This window comes from Pyrgilauda ruficollis, unplaced genomic scaffold (genome assembly GCF_017590135.1).
Source record: "Pyrgilauda ruficollis isolate IOZ18807 unplaced genomic scaffold, ASM1759013v1 scaffold10, whole genome shotgun sequence".
Taxonomy (NCBI): domain Eukaryota; kingdom Metazoa; phylum Chordata; class Aves; order Passeriformes; family Passeridae; genus Pyrgilauda; species Pyrgilauda ruficollis.
In genome coordinates, this window is record NW_024508101.1 from 1,331,459 (window position 1) to 1,357,256 (window position 25,798).

At 49.0% G+C, this 25,798-nt stretch overlaps 1 protein-coding gene across 1 annotated transcript in view; it reads right to left on the reverse strand.

Annotated features, from left to right (window-relative positions):
- The window catches only part of ITPR1 (inositol 1,4,5-trisphosphate receptor type 1), a 156,223-nt gene that overhangs the window by 37,979 nt on the left and 92,446 nt on the right, over positions 1-25,798 (reverse strand). Inside the window, exons 39-42 of the mRNA XM_041461959.1 lie at positions 17,063-17,195; positions 16,244-16,434; positions 2,632-2,812; positions 1,788-2,041 (exon numbers count right to left, since the gene is read on the reverse strand). Of these exons, the coding sequence (XP_041317893.1) occupies positions 1,788-2,041; positions 2,632-2,812; positions 16,244-16,434; positions 17,063-17,195 (759 nt within the window). The remainder of the gene's footprint in view (positions 1-1,787; positions 2,042-2,631; positions 2,813-16,243; positions 16,435-17,062; positions 17,196-25,798) is intronic.

Sequence of the window (25,798 nt, forward strand, 5' to 3'; positions counted from 1 at the left end):
CTTCCCTTTGGGGCTGAGGGAGAAAGACAAACCTCGAGGCAGGCAGGCAGAAAGAGGATTACACTGTAAGAGCTGTTCTACCTTTTTTGTTGTTATTGGTGTTACAAAAAGAAATCCCTTTTTCTCTCAGAGCCGACTACAACTACCTGCTGTTTGGGAAAAGGGATTGTTCAGGACAGGGAGGAGCTCAGGCCAAGTTTCTGCACTGGCTGCAATCCAAGTGTGCTCCTATAGCTGCGGGTGCCTCGCCAAAGGCAGCAGCGGATCCTGCGCGTGCGGTTTGGAACCGCGCCACGGGAACGGCACCGCCAGCGGCAGGAAAATCCTCTGACAAAACACACATCAAAGGGCTCTTTTTCTTCAAAATGAGAGAAAGGCTGATGTATGTAACCTGGGCACTCAGAGATGCTCCCAGAAGGTTTCCATGCAGCTGGGATCCCACGTGCTGCCGGGGCATTCCCGCTCAGGGGAAGCGGTTTGGCAGCTCTGCAAAGCTCTCATGCAGGGTCCCACGCTCCTGCCGGCCAGGGAACAATGGGCAATCACGGCAATTATTGCTCTTTCTGAGGGTATTTAGCACATTGTACAGCACCTCTCCAGCTCCTCCATCCCAGCTCGGCAGCACTGAACAAAAATCATCTGAATTGCAGCCCCTTTGTAAGGGGGAACCTGCTCTGGGCTCCCTGGAATTCTACAAACACGTCCCAGGGCAGCACAGGACACCGAGGCTGCCAGGACCTTTGGACACTGCCAACTCCATCCCCTGTCACGAGGCAGCTGGAGCAGAGCCTGGCCCGTCCTCTCCACATCCCCCATCAGGTGTTTGCACACATGGGGAGAGATCCTGAGCCTTCTCCTCTCCAGCCTGACTTCTCCCAGCTCCCCTGCCTCTCCTTGCCCATCAGATGCTCCAGTCCCATGATCATCTCTGACACTCCCTGCTGGACTCGGGAGCCCAGGACTGGAGCCAGAATTCCACACAGAGCCTGGGGCATCCAGCTTGTTTAGGTGCACATCCAGCTTGTTTAGATGCTTCCCACCCCGATCCTCCACCAAGGGTAAGACTCCCTTGCTCCACACCTCGCCAGGGTCTCAGGGATGTAGGGTTGGTGAAGGCCCTTACCAGCAAGGGGCAAACTGAAGGTGGCACTGAGTTCCCTGACCTTCTCCATGTCCTCTGTCACCAGGGGCTGTCCCCATTCCACAGCAAACCCACCTCTGCCTATCTCCTCCTGTGTGGATACAACCTTGAAATCCTTCTCATTGTCCTTCATGTCCCTCAGCAGATTCATCTCCAGCTGAGGTTTTCCTAACACCTTTACCACGTGTTCAACTCTAGCTAGGCACATGAACAGATCCAAGAAAATCCAGGAGAGCCTGGTTACTGGAAAGTTAAGCTTTGAATGCTGCTGGAACCAAAGTCCCAATGCCTTCTTCATTTTCCTACATGATTTTTCTTTATTTCTTTCCCTCTGCTTTCGAAAACAAATCTGTAACTTCAGAGTACAACACCTGCTTGCTTTCAACACATACTTTTTAAAAGCCCCAAGAAGTGCTGATCCCACCACCTTTAATATATGTACCTTTCAAAGACCACTGGATAACTGGATTTGCTCGTATCAGTCCAGCAAGGTATAAATACTTTTTTTTTTTGGATTAATGTCAAGACCAAAGAGAATAATTGGCCACGTAATCCATTTAAAAAAGGCCTGGGATTAGGGATAATGTTGTGGCAGCAGTGAGAGCACAAGGCACCCTGAGCACAGCTGCCCGGAGCCAGGCGGTACCTGCAAGTCCCGGTTGTGGTTTTCACAGAGCAGCTGCAGGAAGCGCAGGATGGGCTGCATGATGGAGATGACAGCACTCATCTCCAGCTCATCTTTGCTCTTGTCTGCTGCAGCCTGGGCTCCCTCCCCTGCCGAGTAGTGCTCCTCGGGGTCGGCCTCTCTCCGGTAGGTGTTGTACGCCTTGCGCGTGGCCGCGGACGCCTCCAGCAGCTGGTCCCGCACCTCCTCCGTGATCTGGGTCATGGGCTCCCTCACTGCAACACACCAGGACACATCTTCCTTAGGGAAGCTGGATAAGGAGGGCCAGGAAATCTGTCCACACGGTCCCCTGGCAGCTTCACCCGCAGGCCCAGCTGTTGAGCAGCAGCTCTTTGGTGAGTATGTTTAGTGTAGGAGAAGGGCTCGTGCCACACTCTGCACCTCGGACCAACCACAGCAGGGTTACAAACCTGGGGATTAATTAGTTAGGGCACACACATCTAGCACGAGCAGCAGTTATGGTAAAAGGACCTGCTTCAGAACAAAATTAGGGTTTCTTCACTTATTGTTAGAGAAGGCACTGACCACAACCCACGGCCCGGGGTTGTTCCTATGGATCAGATTTGGGCAGCTTGTCACGAGACAAGGCAGCAGAGTCTCAGCTCAGAAAGACTTCTCCTCATTTCAATAGCACAACCTCACAAATGGATGAAGAGGGGATGAAGCTCTCGAAATCCTGAGCCAGGGCACCACTGATCTCTGAACTTTGCTCTGTGGGATCAGAGATCAGAGCATTATTGCATCAATTGAAATGAGTTCAAAACACACTCCCTGTCACTTCAGAAAGGGAATGACTGGGGATTACCTCTTTTCCTGTTGGGGACATCTCTGTCCGAGTCTTCATCTTTCTTTTTGTTTCCTAAGTCACTGGTGTTGACTGTGACAGTTGCCTTGATTTCTTGCTGTGCCACTTTCATGCGGTCATAAAAAACCTTAAAGAACTTCTCAGATTTCTTATCTTCCGTCAGTCGGCAGAAGAAGGAATGCTACAAGAGAAAAGGAACAGCATCTGTAGCTCCACACACAGGTCTGAATCCAGACAATTCCACCTTTCTGCACTGTGTGGTATCCTGCAGGACTGGGAGCTTCATTAGCTGTCAGTAAGCTGAAACTTACAGCAGAGGAAACTTGTAGCTTATTGTGGGGCAGCTCCCAGTGTCTCAGCTTGGTTAAATCCCTCATTAACAACTTCAAATGCAGGTTTAAAGAGAAGTGAGGGCAATAAATCACACCAGCCTGATACAATTGGGCAGCACACCTCACTCTCAACAAGGGAGATAAGGTAAGTACCAGGAATTAAAGTAAGGAGAAGGGAATTCCCTATAATTTGATTATCAGCGCAGAAACAAATGGTTATGGGCAAAAAATAGAAGAAGAACTGTCCTGCCTTCCCACCCTCAAATCCAAGGGACTGTGACTCACAACACGCAAAAGCCAATGTTAATCACAGTCCAAAAATGTACAAACAAGGCGATGCCATGAGGGACATCTCGTGCTGAGTTTCCCCTGCCCTGCCTGCAGCAGGCTCCTTAAAACTCCTTTTAGTTCCCACTCCAATGTATCTTTAAGTGACAGAAAAACTCAAAGCACTGAGTACTTTTAGGAAGGTTTATTACTCTTCTTCTGCACATATGTGCACAGAGACAGAAAGTTCTCCCTAAAATCGAGGAGAATACAAATCATGCACAGGTCAAGAAGGAGCCAACACAGTGAGTGATCAGACAACTCTTGATGAAACCAATATGCTGTTACATAAATCAGGACCAGAGCTTAAACACGACTGAAGGATGAACTTGTAAGTGGGTCACCTTATGCAGAGCATTATGAAATTAGTTAGCATTCTGCAGCGGCTCGCCATCCAACAGCTTTACATGATGAATAGGAATGAAGGCTGATTTATTGAAAAAACAAATTAAAATGGGAACAGCAATATATCCTGCCCGCTCTGCTGTGGAGCACACGGGGCCGTGGCTGCTGCTGCCTTTGATCACTCCAGCAGCTGCACGGAGAACACTCGGAGTGACTTTGAACACTCCCAGAGCTGAGCCTTTGATTACTGCCAGAGCAGGAGTGTGGCTATTTAAAGAACGTGGTCAATATTCAGGAGATATCCCTCCCAGCACGGCAATACCTCCCACCTGCCCTTAGCACTCAGGTAAACTCTGAAGATTGTGGTTATTTCTGGTGATTAACAGAGAGGAGGGAAAGGAGAACAACCCAGGACAGACATCCCAAATCCAGTCACAGCAGTACCCCCTCCTGACACCCAGCCAGAGTCCAGCAAAGCAGAGCTGCCAGAGCACTGCAGGACATGCCCTCTGCCCAAACACTGCTGGGCCTGTGATGTGCCCAGGGTGATCGGGGTGCCCAGCTCATTTATTAGTGTTGGTACAGTAGAAATAAAATATCCAATCCAAGACTTTCTATCAACAATTTGAATGTTTTCTCATCATGTTTTCCCATGAGGGCTGACTTAGATTAGGTACATTCAAGGAATTCTTCCCTGCAAAGGGGGCGAGGCTGACCAACACCCCCTCAGTAACTGGGGCGTTGAGGCAGCCAAGCCTGAACTAACTCTGTGACTTGGTGGCTACAAGGACAGAGAGAGGAAGAGTTTGTATCCAAGGAGCATCTTGGAAATTTCACTCTACAAAGACTTCAAACAGTAACAACAACAATAATTTACAGATAGACCAGCAGAAACCACAAGCTCTAAAAAGGCCAAACACTTTCCAAAAAATTTGGTTGTCAGGCAGCAATGGCCATGACCTGGGTGCCACATCTGCAGAGCCCAGACAGGAGGAATTCCCCTGTGATGAAGCTGTGCTGAAGGAAAAGCCTTTTTCTAATGAACCACACTAAAGAAATACCTTTTATGAGAGTAATCACTTCTTGCTGACAGACTTGATTTTTGTCATCTTTTCAAGCTTCTTAACTGAGTTTCCACTGCACTTCAGAGAAAAAAAACCCCAAATGAAAGGAGCATTTCCAGTAAAGCTTTTTGTGCATGCTGTGCATACACTGAAGGGGTGTCACCAAATGATTGTTTCAGTTTAGGTCAGGATGCCTAACACCTTCACACATATGAATCAACCACATGCCAGCTCCCAAAGATACTGTATTTTAAGAGGTGTGATCTTGCAAGTTGCGCTTGAGCAGGTAACGGGTGGTGATAATTATGACAGAAATCCTAAAATCTTATTTACAGATATAGCCTCCAAGCAGAAAGTGGAGAAATCTCCCTTTTTAAAACGGAAATCGAGTGGCCATTTTAGAGCACCGTCTGCTGGGGTCCTGGCTTGTGTACAGACACCACGGAACCACGGGCTGCTGAAAGAGCAAGTGTGGAGGAACAGCCATCCTCCACACTCCTGTGGGATTTTGAGGAATGGAGCTTGAAACATAGCCCTGACACTGCAGCATGTGACACCAGCCATCCCTGAGGATCCACTCACCATCACACTGGGGTCTGGGAGCTCCTAAAAACCTGCTGCAGGCAGGGAACTGTGTCCCATAAGGAACCAGGAGGGGCTGTGTCTGGCTGTCCCAGCAGGGAAAAGCTGTATGAGAGCTCCATCTGGTACTGGAGACATGGGCAATGAAGGCCAGAGAGGGATTTGTGACAAAGGCATGGAGGGACAGGACACAGGGAATGGCTTCCCACTGCCAGAGGGCAGGGATGGATGGGATTTTGGGAAGAAATTGTTCTCTGGGAGGGTGGGCAGGCCCTGGCACAGGTGCCCAGAGCAGCTGGGGCTGCCCCTGGATCCCTGGAAGTACCCAAGGCCAGGCTGGAGCACTCGGGGCTATTGAAGGTGTCTCTGCCATGGCAGGGATTTGGAAGTAGATGATATTTAAAGTCCCTTCCAACGCAAAGCATTCTGGCATTCACAGAAATTGCATTTTATTTCAGCCTTGCACTGTTAATGTCTGTTAAGTCATCACCCCTGCACAGAGCCATGGCAGGGCCACAGCAGCCTGGGAGCTTTGCTCCATGGACTCAGGATCAGCAAAGAGCTTTTCAAGTGCCCCAGCCCAGGAAGCCCAGGTGATCTCCAGAGAACAGCAGCCTCCCGAGCACAGGAACCACGGCCCAGATAATGGGATGGTAATTAATGACACAGCCTCAGAAGGAAACACAGACCCACCCCACGTGACAAGAGTGTCTGACAGGACAGACACCCACTGTGAGCAAGGACATCACCACAGAGCTCTCCATCATTTCTAAGGAGGGAGCAACCACCTCCTGCACACATGCACTGTTCTTTCCAAGGGGATGGAAGGAGAACCCAGCACATCTGCAAAGCAGCCACACCACTGCTCCTCCTGACACCCAGATTAGAGCACCACAGAGCAGATCAACCGATAACACCAGCTACCAGGAAAGCTGTGGAAGAACTTCCTTTCCTCTCCATCACCCAACTCCGTTCCTAAGGGATTCCAGCCAGAAGCCTCATGCACAGCAGGACCTCCCCCTTCCTCCTCTGCCCCTCCAGTGCATCCCCTCTGGATGGATGGGATCATCAGCAGGAGGTCAGGAAGTAAACCCCACCATCACCTATGACTTTATCTCCTGGTGCACAGCACAAGTGGCAGAAGAAGAGGTGCAAATCCAGAGATGGATTTCTCTGGAAAAGAAACCAAAGGCCAAGTTCCAGCTGCAAGACCTTGACCTGCTACAGCCCTGCCCACCCTGAAGCAGCAGCAGCCCCTCGAGCTCCCTCACTGACCCTGTGTTTCATGTGTTCTCTTGAGAAAAGAATCCTGTCTTTCTTGAGCAAGTGTCAGAGATGATGAACTACGTCTCTCTATGGTCTGTTCCAGTGGTTAACAACTGTTAGAAACATGTGGTTAAGCTCTTTTTTATGTCACTAACTTCCAGTCACTGATGTTTTCTTAAGTCTGTGTCTCTTCTGTAGTTATTCCCAGGAACCTGGTCTCCTCTTCCCTTCTGACTATTTACATACTCTGTGAAATGTTTACCTAACTGAAAACACCATTTTTGCTTGCTGACTTTTTATTGATCATTAATATAATTTTCTGTGGTGGGTATTTTTTGGCATGTTCTTAAATATTGCAAATCATTAACAAGCTGGATTGTAAAATCACATTAAAAAAAATAAATCACCAAAGAATGGGCACATTTCCTGGCATTAACATTTAATTCTAAGACCTTTGACATATTTAATATATAAAATTTCTAATGATGAGTGGAAGAGAAGCTCAGCTAACTCCCCAGCAGTTCAGAGGGGCAGGATTATGGAGGCAGGATAACCACAGGGCAGGGACAAATGTTCCTTAACGTGTCTCTCATACCAGCAGTCAGTAACAAATTAGATTTTAGCCAGCAGAACTGACATCTGTCCTGTGGAGAGTGAAACCATACAGCACTGCAGTCTGGTACCTTTGTGTAAGGTGCACAGAGGACACACCCAGGTAACTAATCCACTCTAAATGTAACTAATCCACAGTAAATTTAATGATGAGCGAGCTTGTGCCCAGTGTAGGATTGTTAAACGGAAAAAAAACCTCAGGCAGCAGCTGAAGGCAGCTGATTTCTAGCTCCTGCCTCTGAAAGCCTCGCCAGTTTGGGCTGTGTGTGCTGCCCCCTTTGCTGGGAACACCTTTCCCTACCCTGTCACTGGGAACACCTTTCCCTACCCTGTCGCTGGGAACACCTTTCCCTACCCTGTCACTGGGAACACCTTTCCCTACCCTGTCACTGGGAACACCTTTCCCTACCCAAGTCACGACTGCTCTGCCACCCAAGAGAAGGAACAACGCTCGGATTGTTTCTCGCGGAGCAGCTTGACTTTCCACCGCAGACTCCTTCCAGGCTGGGCTGTGTGGCTGATCCCCGGAGAAGCAGCAGCACAAGGCAGCAGTTGAAGCAAAGGCCGGGGCTCCAGCAGGCTCTGCTCAGCTGTGTTTGCTCCCCACGAGGGGTGGCCTGGCCTGAGGCAGCCTTGGCTGCAGGAGCCACCCCGAGCTCGCTGTCAGCCCACGGAGCGTTCCCGGGGCCGCACCCTCCCTCCCTGCGATGTTTCATCAGCCACCGAGCCCTGCCAGACCATCCCAACGCATCCCAAAGAATTCCCCAGCAAAACAAGCTTCTGATTACCAAGAAACCAGGGAAAGCAAAGCCCCAGCAAACTGCTCAGCAATTAAAGCGAACTGCTTTGACTGCTGTCTGCTTCCCCGTTTCCCTAATGCCAGTGAGCAGAAAACACCCTGGGAACCTGGCGAGCCAGGGAGATTGCAGAGAGGAAAGTCCCTCCAGAAGGAGGAGAAAGCTCAGTGATCTGGCTTCAACTCAGGACATTTTATTCCAACACGAGAGAGAAATCATTGCAGGGACCTCAGCTCGCTCGGGTTATCCAGCCAGGCTGCCAGCACGAACTAATGCAAAACTTGTGTGCTACTTCATCTCTGCAGGAAGTTTGCCACCCCCAGACGACTTCTTAGAGCTGGACTACTTCAAACAAGCCACATTTTAAGGGGAACTGCACTAACACAAGCACTGAATTAAGCACAAGTGCCAACCTTCTACATTCTGCCTAAACATATTGCGAGGGCTTCCACTGCAGAGAATTCCAGCCTAACTCTGCTTTCGGTCCCTCCTCATTTATTTGTTTTAAATATCACTAATCTCTCTCTCTCTCAATCTCTCGTACGTCCTGGCTCGCTGGAGATCCATCACTTTGGGCATGAGTGATGGATATCATTAGTCTTGCATAGCTTAAGGAAATGGCAGCTGAAATATTTCACACTGAACATACTTCACAGTTTGAAATAAACCCATAAGGAAAATCTGCCAGAACACCTCAATTGCCTGGTTTTTTTTGCAAACTGTAAAATAAACTTTGTCCTGAAAGCATAAGGAGGACTTCCCAGCTCTATTTTCCACAAATAAGACAAACTCTCCCTGCACAGCTTTGCTCTTTGCTGGGTGTTCTGCCCATTTATAGGAGAATGTTTTTTGGGGGGTGATGAGTGCACAGAGCCTGACTTGTGGAAATGCTTGCCTGTCCCAACCAGCTTTAAATGAGACCAACAGCACAACTAGACCAGGAAGAGCCCTTGTATCCCACACATTCTCCTACTGCAACACCCAAAATCTTGATGCAACTTGAAGTAACTTCACAGAAGAAAGCAAGAACAAACCTCACACAGAGACAGTTCCCTCACACCCTTCCAGAGCCAGTACCAGCCCTTGGAAGGATGAGGTGACACTGGTGGAGGCACAGTGGGGGAACCACAGGCACAAACAGCACTGTGGGGCCTGGGCTCACAGATGGCCTCGGGAGCTTGGGAGACTCGGGGTCTGCCCTGCTGTCAGCACAGAGCTGATTTGGGTTCCTCCTGCATCCCTGTGGGAACACACAGTGCTGGGTCACTCAGCTCAGCCATGGCAGGAAGATGGAGCCCATATGCCATGACAGAATCATGGAGCCCATATCCCATGGCAGGAGTACGGATCCCATATCCCATGGCAGGAAGATAGAACCCATTCCCCATGGCAAAATCACGGAGCCCATATCCCATGGCAAAGTCATGGATCCCATATCCCATGGCAGAAGTATGGATCCCATATCCCATGGCAGAATCATGGAGCCCATTCCCCACTGAACCAGCAAGTGCAGCGTAGGTGTGAGAAACAAGGAAGTCTGCAGACTCCCCAAAAGAAAAAAAAAAAGTGTAAGATCTCCTTGAGAGACAGAGGAATTAAAGAAAACCATAGCAACAAGTCAGTCCACCTACCCAAACCACCCACCCACCACCAGTTTCATTTGCTGACGCACTTCAAAAACAAGCTGGCTCCTACCCGCTCTGGAAGGTGAGCAAGCCCTGAGAGCTCATTAAATTCCCTTCTCAGCTACTCTTGTGTGCCTGCAGCTAGTGAGCAAGTGGGATATAAATAGAAGTTATATAACAGCGCTTTGTTGATTCCTGTGCTTACCAAAAAAAAAGGCAGCATGACCTTGTTTTGCTGAATAGCTTTGCCTCTGCCTGCTCCAGGAGGACTTTAATCCTGTTAGGGATCATCTTGAAAGTTTATGTTGGACCTGGATCCCTGGAGAGGAATTGGGAGAATTACTGATTTACCTCCCTGCTCGCTCCTTGCAGGACCAGGATCCCAGTGGAATGCTGAGAGGATTGCCACACAGGAGGTGGTACCCAACCAGGAACACCTCGAGGCCACCAAGGCACAGCTGAACCCTGAGGTAGAGCCTCTTCTCCTTTTTTTTATCACCTACACTGCTCAGCCACACAGATGGGCACCTCAGAATCCAGCAGGAAACTTCCCTTTGGGAAAGAAGACCGGAGGATGCTCTGCTCCAGGAATACTGATGGCTCAAACACACGTCAGGAAGCAGCAGGAGCTGCAGCTCAGGAGCAAAGACAAGGTGCTATCGTTACCATCTCACCTCATCCAGCCTCAGTCTCACCTGGGCATCCCTGGGCCCTGAATGAAAACAGAATCTCCCCTGCAGGAAGGACTCCTCACACTGCATTATCAGGGGGGCTGGGCTGTTTTGAACGTGGTGGTAGCCAACAGCTGAGGGACAATGAGACTTCACTATGCTAAATGCATCAAAAGATACAAGGAGAAGATGTCTTTTCAGAAAAGAACAAGATCTCTGCCCACAGTTGATGATGCAGGTCCTTATCAATGTTTTTTACAATGTCATCTTCATGACATACTCAGAATTAAAAAAAAAATAAATGTTTTACCTTGAGGAAAAACACATTAAACCAGTGAAAGACACAGGCAGGTGACAGTTTAACACGTGCCAAGAGATTGCTGCTTGTGCACTGGTTTCCTAAACAGGTACCATAAAAACAATGCAAAAAGAGATAGAACATCCTGTATCACAGAATTCTGTTTGTTAGAAACAAACAGAAAATTTAAGACTTCTTTTACCAATGATCAAAAATTTTCAAGTGCTATTTACAGAAGTTCAGTGACCCAAAGACATTCTTGCCTCTGAAGCCTTTGCCATTGCATACAATTGTCTGTGCTCACTGATATCTATGACTGCTGCAAATCTTGCAAGAAATAAATCTGATTTTAAGAGTCCAAACCACAAATTAAAGCACTATTGTGTCACTAAGCCAACATTTTACCCCACCAGTACTCCTGTAATGTTTTGCAGAGTTTTCCCCCCATTCTGCAGGGCAGTTGCAGCCACATAAAAAAAGAAACAAAGTGTTCCTGCAACCAAATAGGACATTCTGGTCACAGGATTTCACAGCCAGTGCTACAATGAGTTCAAGAACATAAATTCATCTTGAAGACTCTGCTTTCTCAATCCCAAGGGCTGTGGCTGACCAGCACCAGTGGCTGGTACCCCCCAGCTCTGGGCTTCCCTGGGTCCCCCAAGTGCCAGAAACACAAAGAACTGCATAGCTCTGGATTCAATTCCTTTTGTGCATCAATCCTGCAATTATGTAATAACCATCAATCATCTCTGGACAGTCAGAGAAAAAGAGACCACAATTCACTCTGGTGGAGTTTCCTCACTGGTGGCAAAACATGAGGACAAATGTCGAGAAACATCAACTGAGTCCAAGTGTGGAGCAAGACTGGGCTGGGATGGGAGAGTTGTGTGTGAGTCCAGGCCAGAATTCCCTACCAAACCTGACTGATGAGGAGCTGGCTGCTGAGATTTCTGTACCCATGGCACCTGTGCCAGGGACAGCACAGCCACAGCCCCCAGCCCCAGGGGGCACTCAAGGGAGGACACAGGGATCCTCTGGGGAGGCTCAACGAGCTCTGGGAGTTCAAACAGTTCAAAGCCTCAAGCTTTTTGCACTGTCACATCTCAAAGGAGCCTCTCACACCCCGGTGAGCTCCAAGCCACCATTCCATAGAGCACTGGTTCACTCCTGTCATGCTGTGATGGAGGCACAACTCTCCAGTTCACCACCACCAGTTTATTGGTGATGTCTCGAGCCAGAGTGGCCCCTGGTCCTCACCCCACCCTCAGCTGCTTGGGGACAGAGCTGTGCAGCACATCCCACCATCATCCTCTGCAAAGAGCAGCAACTTTGCTCAGATGCCTCAAAACCAGGAGCAAATCCCACTTCCTGAAAAAAATCAGCTTTTCCTTGTGTGCCAGCTCCCACCACCCCATCCTCTGTGACTGCAGCCCGCCTAGGGGACAGCAGTGGACAAAGGGGAACTGAGGCACCACCACCCTCCCAAGTGGCAGAGGTGCCTTGCGTCACCTTGGGGCAGCACTTAAAAGCTGCCTGGAACCACCAATGTCATCAACCTCATTTTACCTTCCCCTGCTGGAAGCACCAACATGTGCATGTGGGTAATTTGTCACGCAAGCTGACTTTGGAGAAGATCCCTAATTAAGGGAGCAGAGTCTCCATGGAGAGGTGTTATGTAAGGGACTTTACTTGCCATTAACTTCCACCGACCAAGGAAAGCCGAAACTCGGAGGTGAGGCAGAGTAACGGCACACGGAATTTTTGTTCAGCAGATGAGAGACGAGCGCTGCAGGACGAGTCCTCAGCAATTCCCTGCACTGTCACTCACTCTCTGCACCAGAGGAGAGCCTGGCCCTGCTGCCATGTGTGCGGGGAGGCACTGAGCGCCCATCCCTTCCCAAGGAGACACACTCCGAGTGCCCACGAGCACCAGCACCAGCAGAGCATTCCCTGCCCTGGAGAAGGGAGCCCAGGACAGCAGCCAGGCACTGGCACTGGGGGAGCAGGGCAGGCTCAGCCCTCACCTCTGGAGCAGTGTGGGGCACCCCCAGGGCTGCTGAGAACCGCTGAGCCAGCGCTCCCCAGGGGGATGCTCAGGGTTATATAAATTAATAAAGGGGTTGATGTAATTTGCAGCTCAGTGAGTCGCAGCATTTGTCAAGTTAATTTGTTGTCTGGGGCTGACCCCGTGGTTCCACCTCTGCTTCTGTCTCTGTGCAAACGAGGGCAGGCTTCCCACTGAAACCCAGGGCTCCTGCTGAGCCGGAGTGACAGCCACCACGAGGTCACCACCATCCTGCTCCCAAAGAACCTGATAGTGTTTCGAAGTTAATTCCAAAAGCTAAAGCCCAGAAAGTTTCCACCCAGAGAGCTGGAAGCGGGCAAAGACCTTCCCAGAAGAGCTAATTTGCCACATTCACATTCACCCCTGCAGCAAAACACGGAGCAGCGTGGGATTCAGGGTGCCACACACCACCAGCTCAGCCTCCTTCCTGAGGTGAACCAGGAGCCTTTTCTCTTGTCCTGCTTCTCCCCCACATTCATTTTCTTAACAATACAATAAAAATCCCTCCTACCAATTACAATAAGGAACGTTTGGAGATTTGCTTTTCTGCTGGAGTTGGCAACCACCTACTTTGCCTACCCTTAATTTTGGCCCTGCCTGCACCTAATGAAACAGCAACACCTATTGCAGTTATCCCTTCCCAGCATCATGGGGATCTGTTCTCCCACTGAAGCTCATGGGAGTTACCTGGGAACTCCCATTATTAACCATATTACAATCATCATGTGCAAGTTCCTGTGTGTTGGTACAAACCTTCTGCTGCACTCCAGGCGGAACCAATTTCCCGTGTGAAAACCTGGAGTTAAGAAAATGCCATGCAGGGGTGACACATTTCTGGCTTTGCTGCCAAAGAGCCTTTTTTACATAACCTGTCCCTATCCCACCACTTTCCTCTTCTCAAAGGTCTGTAGATAGAGGCATTTGAAGTTCAGTAGAAATTATTCAAACTGAGCACAGAACAAACTTGTTTGGAGCACTATCAATCAAAAGCTGCTAATAATAACAAAAAAATAATTGTTAAATGAAGATAAACTCTGTTAGACCTCAAAGACAAAGCTGGCTGCTTTGGCTAGGTCAACTTTCCCAATGACAAATGCATCTGATGCAAAATGAACACAGTTATTAGTCCAGAAACTGGGGATGACTCTTCCACTGGCACTTACTGGAAACTGCAGAAGAAATGCAGAAAATCCACTCTGCAGGTTGCAGAGGTTGCCAAGCCCTACCTACCCACTCTGCAAAACTTATCGAAGAACATTAGAGAAAGACTGGGATAAAACACAAGGAAAGTATCAGGTTAATTTTCCCAAGTGCATCTTGTTTCCATAAGCAGCCAAATTTTGCAGCGTGTTTTGTAAAAATGAATTCCTACTAAGGGAAGACCATTACTTTGCTGCACTCAGGAAATCTTCACTGAGTGCCAGCCAAAGGCTGCTGCACAAAACCAATCAGCTCTGCAGATTAGCAAGAACCCACACAGCTCTCCTGAACAGCTGGGCTGCACCCAGGGCCCTCTGCATGGTGAGCCATTCTTCCTACGTGGAGACAGCAAAGCTTGGTGATGAGTTCAGTGTCTCAGGATACCAGTTTAACCTGGCCATCACATCCCTCACCAACTACCCTGGGAGATAGAGCCCTGAACTAATGATTTTACTGAACAGCAAGCCTCCACCTTTGCTTTGATTCCCAGTGTGGGGCCAGCTGTTCTCCCAAAAGTTAAGCTTTGTGTTTGGTGTTCTCCCCATCGGAGCTCTCCTGACCTGGCTCTCTCCAGCCCTGCTGAGAGCTCAGAGTGCTGGGGACATGCTGCTCCTGCCTGCCACTGCCACGGGCCCCATGTGCTGGAGCACTGCAAGGCACCAGAAAACTCTCTCCCTACCACCAGGAGTTTAACCAACGTGGAGGAAGGCCACAGAACACGTCTATGCACTGATTATGCTCCTTATTTGCTGTTTGCTACCAAGTCCATGGAGTGTTGCAGCACGGAATATCCACATCCCAACGGCTCCATGGGATATTTTCAATAACATCCTGTTCGTGCTTTGCATGCATGAGTAAGAGCTGCTGGGTGTGTCTGAGCCCTCAGAGCTCACAGCATTAGCTGTAGGCATCACAAGTCATTTGGTTCCTAAAACATTCTGTACTTAAAAGCAGCCCACACTCCAGCAGAGCCCCCTCCCAGCCCATCCCGCCAGAGCACGCACCCAGGGACTGCCGGCTGCCCGTCCTACAGACACCTGCCAAGCACTTACTCCTGAGTGGGAAAGGATGGAAAATAGCCACTCTGGGCTGTGGAAGCACATCTGCAGAGGCTGGAGTGAGCAGGACCTGGCAGCAGTGCTCGGTGTGGGGAAGATGCCCTGAGAGCCATCCATCACTCCTGACCGCAGCGTTATTCCACAGCCTCCCAGCTCCCACTCTCAAAATGCAAACTGAACCACCTCCCTTTTGGGCAAAAAGGTGTCTTTGGAGAGGGACAGCAGATTTTCCTGTTGGTTCTCAGTGGGTGAGCCAAGGAATCTGCTTCCAACACGGATTTGTGCACTGTGGGAAGTGACTCTGCTCAATCCTTTAGCACTGAGGTCCAGCACAAGCAAAGGATCTCTCCACATCAGGCTGGTGCAGTTTGTTTTTCCTTCCAGCATGACAGTGAGAGGTTACCTGAGGCTCCCTGAGAGCTGCAAGGATGAAAGCTCAGCTTCCTTTACATTAGAGAAGAGCAGGAAATTTAAAGGAGTGACTGTCCCCCAGGAATGTTAATCCTGCTCTTGCAGTTTAAGGTGACACAGGATTTTCAACACTCAATTCCCACTTTATCCATTGCAAAGAAGTTTCATTCCAGAGCTTATACACAGGGGATTAATGAGGGTACTGATTACAGAGACAGAGCGAAGGAGCTCAGAGACATTCCCTGTCCTCTGAAGGGAAGTTTGCATGGACACAGGAGGTGCTGCTGTAGGGATCTAGTGTGTGTCTCAACCACAGCAATCAGTTACAACTGGTCAGGACTTAGCCCCACAGACAGACTGCAAACACAACACGTGCAGAGCTAAACAAATAAGACATCACAGATTCAATCATCTTTGTAAGCAAGTTTTGCTATAATAAGGTTTTACTTTCCATTTGGAAGAGTGTAAGAGCTCGCTGGTATGTGTTCATTAATCCATACCAGAGACAATTTCCTTTTAGGGGAATCTAATCCTTGTTGAAAACACAGAAAGGAAGAACAGTGAGATTGCTGGAGAATGGTGGTGGTCTGGAGTTTACCATACACTTATGTCAAATTCCAGTCTGAAATTTAACAGTTCATTGTAAAAGTCTCTGAGCAGGTTACACTTACTTAAGTTATTTGTAAGAGCAGTCAATAACTTATCTACAAAGATGTTTTATTAAACATTCCTCTATATTGCCCTGGGAAAACACCTCATGTACCCAATGCCCGTGCAAACATTCAATAAGTTCACTTTTGCATGGCAGACATTAATATTTCCCTCTAATTACAGGTCAAAGATCATTCAGATAATTTCCCCTCCCGCCTCCTTAACCCTCTCAAATTTCCTGGAGTTCATAAAAACATTTCCCTTCCCAACAAAGCTCAGTCACAAGATGGAGTTTTCCATTTCCCTACCTGTATCGTGGTGTTCCCACCTTCCAGCAGGGCAATGGCCAGCAGGATGCTCTCGTGGAAGACTCTGTCACTGGTGGCATTCATGATGAGATCTATGACCAGGTTGGAAGCACCTTCTTTATCCAGGTGGCACTGGACATCTGCCAGGCTCATCTCCCCTCGGCTCATTGAGCTCGACCCAGAGCTTCCTCCTGTAAAGGTGATCAGGACAAACAGGATGGCACTGACCCCATGGGGATGGCAAGGCCAGGTGGACAGGGCTTGGAGCAACCTGAGATGGTGGAAGGGGTCCCTGCTCACGGCAGGGGGTGGAACAGGATGAGTTTTAAATTCCCTTTCTACCCAACCCATTCTGTGATTCCACCACGGACTTTTTTAGCAATGGCATCAAATTAAATAAACTTCACTGTACAACTGGCTTCAAATAGAATTTTTGCCCACCCTACCCCACAAACTCTGCAATACCATGAAATGGTTTTCTTTCAGAAATGGTTCATAATCTGACATCCTTATGGGCACATTTCCTAGATACTATTGCAAATATTAAACTGATCAGGATTTCTAAGTACATTTATTCAAAGCAACGTCACAAACGTCAAGCCAACCCAAGGCAGTCACTGAGGAGCACAAACAGCTCTGTCTGCTAGTTTTGCTCCCAACTGCAGTCACCCGCATGGACAGTTCTACTTTCTTTGGGAGCTCGTAGACAAAACCGTGAGGGAGAACATCCCGATTTGAGCCGTGGGGTGCTGACTGGTCAGGAATACACAACCCCCGAGCGGGGAAGGGCAGCCCCAGGGATAGCAGAGCGTGTCCTACCTCCCGGGCCGGCCTTGCCGGGGCTGCCGGCGGCCAGGGGCCCGTTGCCGAAGGCGGTGAGGCTCTCGCGCCGGCCGGCCGCGCGCACGTTGCCGTAGTAGCGGTTCACCAAAACCTGCCTCAGGGCCTCGCCCTGCACGCAAAGAGCAGAGGGAAGTCACCACGGGAGCTCCAGGAACAGGCCAACCACCCATGTTCATTGGCAGCAGGGCTGCTGTTAGCAGTACCCTTCTTACGGTGAGGGAGGGGGAATGAAACCCTGGAGAGTTGGAGAAATCCACTGAGCTGCTCCTGATGTGCTGGGGCAGGCTGGGACATTGGAAGGGTCTCATGGGGCTCAATAAGATTATGGGCTCCCCCATGCAGCACAGAGACAGCTGCAGTTCAGGTTTTGTGTACAGCTTTCTAGACAGATTTAATTTTCTGAGAGGTTTGTTTTAATTAAGTTCTATTGTCTCGGTCTCAAATGCAAAGGAGACGCATCTGTACAGCACCAACACAGAATCAAGAGGTGGATTAGAGGAACACCAGAAATGGTTTTAAGGAACAATTTAATCCCCTCACACCTCTCCTGCTGGCCATCCCACCAACCCTGCAGGGCTGTGCTCCGCTGTCCCTCCACCAGCAGCTGACACAATCCATCAGCTGCCGAGCGGAAACCCGAGCGATCCCGCTGGATCCCGGCTCTTTGTTCCCTGCTGGCAGCTGCCCGAGTCACGCCAGCCCTCCCACCCCACCCCAGCACCCATCCCAGCACAGGGCAGGTCCTCACATAACCCCAAATCCTGGAGCACACAGAGCTCCAGCACGGCCCCAGCACGAGCCAGCAGAGATCCAACACCTGCAGGTGGAACGTCACCCCACAGCTGCCACTTCAGCCTCCACAGGAATTCCCTGGGATTTGGGGAGCTGGACAAAGCTGGAGGCACTGCCAGCACACAAACACTGCACGGGGATTAAGGGATTTTTTAAGGTCTTTGTGCACAAAGGAGACCTGGGGATTTTGGTCACTGGGAGCTCCTGCCTTGCTAATGGCAGCGTGGTTACAGCAACACCATCCCGGGACAGCGCTGCAGAGGGGAGGGAAGGGCTTTTCTGGGGCTTCAGAAAATAAGTAATAATTTTTTAAAAATACCCATCTAGCCAAAAATAATTTCATATTAAAAATATGTCCAATTAACTAAAGCATCTTATCTTTAGTTCCATTCACAAAATGTGCTTGTCACCGATTTATTGATTTTCAGTTGTATTTCAAATTAAATTAGTTGTCTGACTATAGATTCAAGATGTCATTTAATACGTTAGCTGCCATAAAAGTGAAGTCTAACTCTTGAAATTTTCACAGGAAGCCTTTAAAACACAAGTAAATGGAACGACATAAATGTGCATTAATTGGCTTGTACAGAACTCCAGCCCTGCTGCAGTCCCACTGATTTTATACACAGCTGGCACTCACAAAGCCACTTCAAGAGATCCTTATACCCCAAAAGAAAAAAAAAAAAGACAAAAGTCCGTCTGATAATCAAGTTCTTTACCAAATTTCAGAAATTACTTCCACAGGAAGAAGCCCAACACATGCCTGAGCTGGTGAGGGGTGTCTGCCCTTCCCACAGGGCTGGGGCTCAAGTCAGGGCTCCCACTGCCACCCTGTCACCACAATCCAGCAGCTTAGAAATGGTTCCTGTGGATTCTCACTGTGAAACCTGCAGCACAGGAGCTGCATTTCATGGGATCAGATGGGGAGGGAGCAAGTGTCAGGGAACAGGATGCAAAATAAACACAAAGTCAGTGTTCCAACCAGCTGCTTCCAAAAGCTCCCAAACAACAGAAAAAAGGGAAACTCCCGTGGAAGCAGCAGTAGGAGGAGATGAGCACTTCTCCAAGGGGCATACGCTTCCCATCACCATTTGGGCCAACGAGTGAACATGTGGGAGAGGCAAGAGACAGCTCAGGAGCTCCAGCAAACCCTGTCCTGGAGCAGCTCCTGCGACTGACAGCAACACGAGAGTGTTTAGGACACGAGGCAGTGCTTTATGCACCTCCCTGCTCCAGTCTGGCAGGTGAGGGAGGCTACGTGACAGAACAAGGCCAAGCCAGACAAAAAAACCCCCTGAACTACATCTTCCTTGTACATGTGCACTGATTGGAAAGGCAACTTGACACCCAGATGGGCCCTAGGACACAAATGGCTACAAGGGAGCTCTCACAGCACCTTTTTCCTCCTCTGTTGAACTAACTGGCAGTCATCCTGTCAAATGGCATTTAAACCAGGGATTTTTACTACTTACTACAAAGATAACACACATCCAGCCTTGAGAACAGCTGATCAGCAAACTCCACCTTGCCTGAATTGAGGAGGGCAACTAAAGCTCTTGGAGCTGCCCCCAGATTCTCCTTCTGGCCCCTTGTGGAGCAGGAGGTGACTTCTATTCCATGCTCAAAATAGTTGGGGTGAGTGGAGACCTGAGCAGGACAGGTACCTCTGGTGTCTGTAGGTGTTGTGCATCCAAAACAAGACAAATCACCAGAAAATACAGCAGGAACAAGTGTCAAGCAGCTGTTTCTAGTCAGAGTGTGCTGATCCAGGTCTGGCAATACACAGTCACCAGCATTTCAAACTCTAACTGGGAATAAAAGCTTTGGTTTCTACAAACTTATCCAAATCCACGGTATCAGCTAACAAAATATGAGTATGTGATCAAAGCAGAAGGAAGAAAAAATAAGTGGTATTTAAGAAATGTTCCAATTAATTCAGCTGCAATGCTTGGCTCCAGAACAGTTCTTTAACCATCCTGTTAGTGCTGTGCACCACTTTGACGAGGGCAGTATGCAAACAAATATCAGATGTTTGGCAGTAACCAGAAAAATCAAATATGGTACCTAGGAAAAAACCCAACAGCGTCCAGTTTCATCTGCATTCACACCAGGTGAAGTAACACTAAGTCACACAGAAACATCACTGCACAAGCATCAGCAATGCAGATGCAACACACAACTCTAAGTGATATCAGAAACCTGTTAGAAGCTTTAAAACAGAGCATCTTTAATATTTCAGAGTGAAGCAGGTATAAGTTGCTGCTGTTGTGTTCCCAGCTACAGGAGGAGAAGAAATGGAGAAAGGGACTAATGATGCTGACTTTGCAGCTTGGCTGGCTACAAAGGGGTGGTGTGGCCAGAGGAGCCAACTCCAGGAGCACTGATGAATGTCACTTCACAGCAGAGTGATCAGCACCCCCGGGGAAGGTTCTGACAGTGGGAATGGACCAGACCAGGACCTGAGTTCAATTCAGAACAGCCAAGCACTCATCCCTTCCATGCAACCCCAGAGAAGGGGCTCCAGCACCTCCCTCTGCCCACAGGGCTCATTTTTTGGATTTTCCAGCCAGCATTTAGCCACACAAGTTTCTTACATGACTTAGGCTTCGCTGTTTACAGGGGAAAGGGAGAGATGAGTTCTGAATGTGCTTGACTGCTGTACATACCCTTCTATGATCCTCCAGTTGCCTCTGGGGTAGAGTTTGATCAAGCTCCTGCTGTGCGTGCAGAAAGGTCATTTTAAAGCAGAACAACACTCAAGAGAGACCAACATCTTGGCACTCATGGGGAATACCGGGGGAGCCACAGCTGGATACGAGGTGGGAGATGAGGGAGATGGACTGACAAGCCACCAAAACAGGACACCTGCCCTCTGGCAGCCCTGGCCCCTCTGCTGTGCCACCCTCACGCCCCCCTGGCATGCACGCGTGCCAGCAGTGCTCCAGGGAACACGGCTCTGTCTGTGTCACAGCCCCCAGGGACACTCCCAGGTTTGGGGGGCTCAGCCCACGCATGCCCATGCACAGACACACAGGGACACCCCCAGCCCACCGGACACACACCCAGGGGGTCAGGGACTCCAACACATCCCACGGTGGTCACTGAAACTCGTTTGAGACTGGGGAGGGCTTCTGGCCCAGCCTGGGGGGCTCCCTTCCCATGGCCAGGATGCCAGGGGGAGTCACTGAACTGCCCCTTGGCACGTCTCCAAATCAAATCTCTCTCACTTTAGATATTCATTTCCAGGAATGCAACTGCCACTTCGCAAAGCTGAAGCACATTGGGGTTTTGCTGCTTTAAAGCATCTCAAAAGATGAGATTTCTCCATCAGAAACCAGGAGCCATCTCCCAGACATCTCAAATCCATTTGATGACCACTCAGAGTTTCAGGTTACATTTAAACACTATTCCACAAAAATGACGAAGGCCTAAACCATCACAAACACTTCTTTTTCTACATGATCTCACATTTATAAAAACTTCACAGCTCAGAGAATCAACACTCTCCCAGACTTAGACTTCCATGGTGTTTCATTTAGATTTGCACTGATTTGGCACCCAGTTGTACGATCCACCAATGTCATGGGTGGATGTCCCATGAATTTCAAAGGAATTTAAGATCTGATAAATTTTCCTGCCCTCTCTTTGGCAAATAATCTGCTTTATGCACATAAAGGACATGTTTCCACATATCCAATTCCCTTAGAACCAGTGGCCTTGACAATGTGCAGTGACCCTGAGCTTGTCCACTGGGACATTTTAAATGGGACACCATTTGCTCTGGAGTTATGAAGCTTCCACTAAGAACTTCCCTTTCCTTAAAGTACTGAAGTTTTTAAGTATGTGAGGCAAAGGGAAAACCAAATTCTGCATTAGGAGCCAAAATGAAGTCTCATTTTGCCAATGCAGGAAAATTTGAGAGGAGACTTTTCCCAGTGCCACCCTTTAAAGAATAAAGGAAATGGCTGAAAGGAACAGACTTAGGATTAGCTTACCATTTTTAAAATATTTTCAGACTACCACACTGATGCTGTATTGGATTAAGGCACTTGAACAAATCTACTTATTTCCACTGTCTAACACCAGGCAGGAACACACATTTCACAGGGGTTTTTACCAACAAGACACTCCACTAGGACTAGTGAAACACCAATATTTGTGTGCTGTACAAATATAGGTGGCTGACACACCTCTACAGGGCTCTCCGTTTCTGGAGCTTGCGGCAGCTAGTTGAAAGTAAAATGCAGAAAAATTAGTCATTCCTCCAGAATCCTTCATCCCAACAGCAATCCAGTGGTCAACAGTGAGGGGAAGGGAGCTGGCAAAGCACTTGACTTCAGCTGAATCATCACAAATGAATTAGAGCTGTAATTACTGTTTACACCCTCCCACCCTGCTCCTAAAAGGGCCACATTTGGCAAATTTCGTGGGTATCCTTTGAACATCCCAAACTGCTTTGCATGAACTCAGAGGCACAAGCAAAAAAAATGAAGTTGCAGGTGCCCAGAGCACTTTTGGGGACCACACCCCCAGGATCTGGCACTGGAATGCTGCACATCCACCCCAGTGGGGAGGAGGAGGAGGAAGCCAGGGCTGCATATCACTAAGGTAGCAGCCTTATAATTTCAGCTGAAAAAAAAAGTATTCTGTGGATTCTCATCTATAAACATACTTTTTCCCAAGATAAAAGATACACGACACAGCATCAAACAGGAGCAACGAAATAAGGGCCTGAATGGTGACAGCTTTTCAAATTTAAAATGCTGATTTTCAACTGAAACAGATGAAGACAAGTAACTTTTATCTAGTCAAGCACAGACACACAACAGAGAACTGAACATTCAAACTCAACTGCTGACTTAATTGTGGGGAAATTGCTGTAACTTCTCAGGAGCAGACACCAGGAAATAACTCTCACAGTCCTGTAACCCCAGCCTGAGCCAGGCATTCCTGGCCAGGTCTGCCACAGGGATGGACAGACCAAGGGAGCACAGACTGGGAGAGCAGCCCAGCACCTGCTGCAGCCTGGGGAGCACCCAGCAAAGGCAGAGGGAGGCCACAGATGCAGCAGGAGGAATAGTGAGACTCCATTTCCCAGGAAGGAGCCCCAGGAGTGAGCACTTCCCCTGCAGGGGCTCCTTGGCCAGGAAAAAGACCCTTCTCCATTCTCCTCCTAAGGGACTTTGATCCTGGCCAGCTCCCATGGCCTTTGGTGGTGGCTTCCTTGCATTGTCACCGCTCCTGGCCACGTCTCAAGCATGCAAGCCCCTTGTGTGGCCAAGTGGAAGCAGGCAGGGTTTAGCCCAGAGGAGCACAAGTGAACAGGAAGCAGCTCGTTCCTGCGGAGGAACACACCGTCCTGCCCTGCCCTGCTCCCAGGCTGCAGCCCTGACAGCTCACGGGGAGCCTGGGCACATTGTCCCACTGCACAACCTGCCTGGGGCACAGGAAACGTCCCTGCCTTCCCCAGAGCCAACAGCAGCAAGGAAACCAGGCCTGTTCCCCTGCAGGGGAAATGAGGTCCCTTCCTCCTGGGGAGGGGAGACTGAAGCTGACAGGTCAAGTGGACATGACTGCTGGAATCAGGATTCCAAACAAAAGTTTCCTTCTGGGCACTGGTACAGGTTTCCCAGAAAAACTGTGGATCTTCCATCCCTTCAAGTGCCCAAGGCCAGGTTGGATGGAGCTCTGAGCAGCCTGGGACAGTGGAAGGTGTCCCTGCCATGGCAGGGGTGGCACTGGATGAGCTTTAAGGTCCCTCCCAACCCAAACACTCTGGGATTCTTGGGCTGATACCTTGACCCCAATTCAACCAAACACACATTTACATTTTGGGGCTGAAAAGCAGCACAGATGAAGAATCACTTCAATAAAATTGATAGTTTGCTCCTTCCCAAGCTAAAATTACAAATTCCAGCTCACAAACTCCTGTGCCCTCCCTCTGTGGCACAGACAGCACATCAGAGCCAGCCCCCCACACTGACCTGGCAGCAAAACCACTGCCCTGGGCAATGCCCATGTGGATCACCCACAGCAGCACAGCCCTCAGCCATCTTCCAGTAAGAATATAAACTCCAAATCCTGAAACTGTTGTTCTTTGAGTCAAAATGGGGTCAAATAGCAAAGAATTATTGAGCTCTTGTTGCTGTGCTACACTTTGCACTCTCCTGTGTGTGCTGCAACAGCAAAATACCACCTTATGCTTTACAAGGATTGAAGAAGGTGGGAGAGCAGCCCAAAGCAGTAATTTTCCAAGATTTCTTGTGCCTCCCTATATTTCAGCTCTCCAGCTATAAGAAAGGGATGGTTTGGGGGGCAGGGGCAGGTTTGTGGAGTACCAACCACAGCCAGGTGATCAGCAGGACACAGTGGACAGCTTTTAAACTGGAACCCAGTGGGTGGCCGGGTCAGAGTCCAACATCTGTGCTTTTTACAGGCAGTAGGGAAAGGTCCTTTCAACTTGCTGAGCAAAACCATCTCTCTTCCTTTGAAGTTTCCACTCCCCCAAGGCTGGCCAATAAACCACTCCTCATGAGCCATGACTGGAGATGCACAATCCCTGACCCTCTGGTGACCGGAGTGCTTCCAGCATCCACTTCCCCAGCACAGGCCACGTGTGCTTCCCAGAACACTGTCTGACTCAGGAGTGGATGTATGGCCCTCAAAAACCACCAGAGCACGTGACAGCTCCAGGGTGAATTCAATTTCTCAGATACAGATGAGCTTTCCGTCCTTTTCTTTTACAGTTTGGAGGAATTCTTCAAAGTTTTAGTCTCATTTGCTTTCAAAATAACAATCACAATGGAACTTGCTGAATCCTTCCTTCAGAGAAAATTCAAACTACCGCTGTCATATAGTGGAAAAGGTTTGTGGAAAAGCAGAAAGAATTTCATTCAAGTTTGAAGCATCAGAATTGCTTTTCTCCACTGTTTTTACCCAGCTATGCAGTGAACACCCAGACCAGCGAGCAGTGAAAAGGCCTGAAATGCATTTAAAAGGCTGGTGGAGATTCCAGTTCACAGACTGGGGCTGCTCCACAGAGTGGCTTCAGCAAAACAGGCTGGAAAACTGCTCACAGAGGGAAATAATCTGATCAGAAAACTCACATTTGTGTGACCACACAAACACACCTTCAAAAACCTGATCCTTTGCTCTTCAGCCTCACCAGACTCTGGAATTTTGACAAATTAATGGACAAACCAGCACAATTCCAAGCACCAATCTCCTACACTTTAGGCTGCCCCAGAGTCCAAAGGACTGAGAGGTGACAAACCTCAGACTGCTGAACTGATGACATTTTCCAATGTCATCAGCTCACACAATTCCTTCAGGTCTCTCCAAACATCCCCTCTCCTGTCCTGGGAGGTCCTTGAGCTCAACACTGAGGAAGCTGAGCCAAACTCCATGGATTTGGCTCCATGGACAGACAGTGGTGAGGAGTGGGATGCCCTGGGCTGTGTCAGGTTCAATCATTGAGAGGTCCCTTCTGGTCCCAAAATCTGTGAATTCAGGAACTGACCCAGCTCCATGCATATGGCATCTCATTACTGCGGTGGCAGGGGAGACATTTGGCAGAGAGGAGGAAATAAAAAGGGAAAACACAACTGCAGAGTCAGCCACATTGCACATTAAGCTTTTGATAGCCAGGTTGTACATCCAGATGCGAGGAACTAGAGTGAAGATCTCAGATAAATGATTCTGAAGCCTCTGCCTCAGCTCCTGCATTGCCATCTCCAGTAGGAGCTGCAATTCCAGTGGGAATGGCTGTTCAGATTGAATCCTGCAAGTCCCTTTCCACTTTTTCCTCCCTTCTCTGAACTTCTCTGCTCTCCCCTTTGAAATACCATCAGCTCTTCCGTGAAAGGCACACAGCAAAGGCATCACCTTGTCTGATTCGTGGCAACAGACTAGAGCACAAAT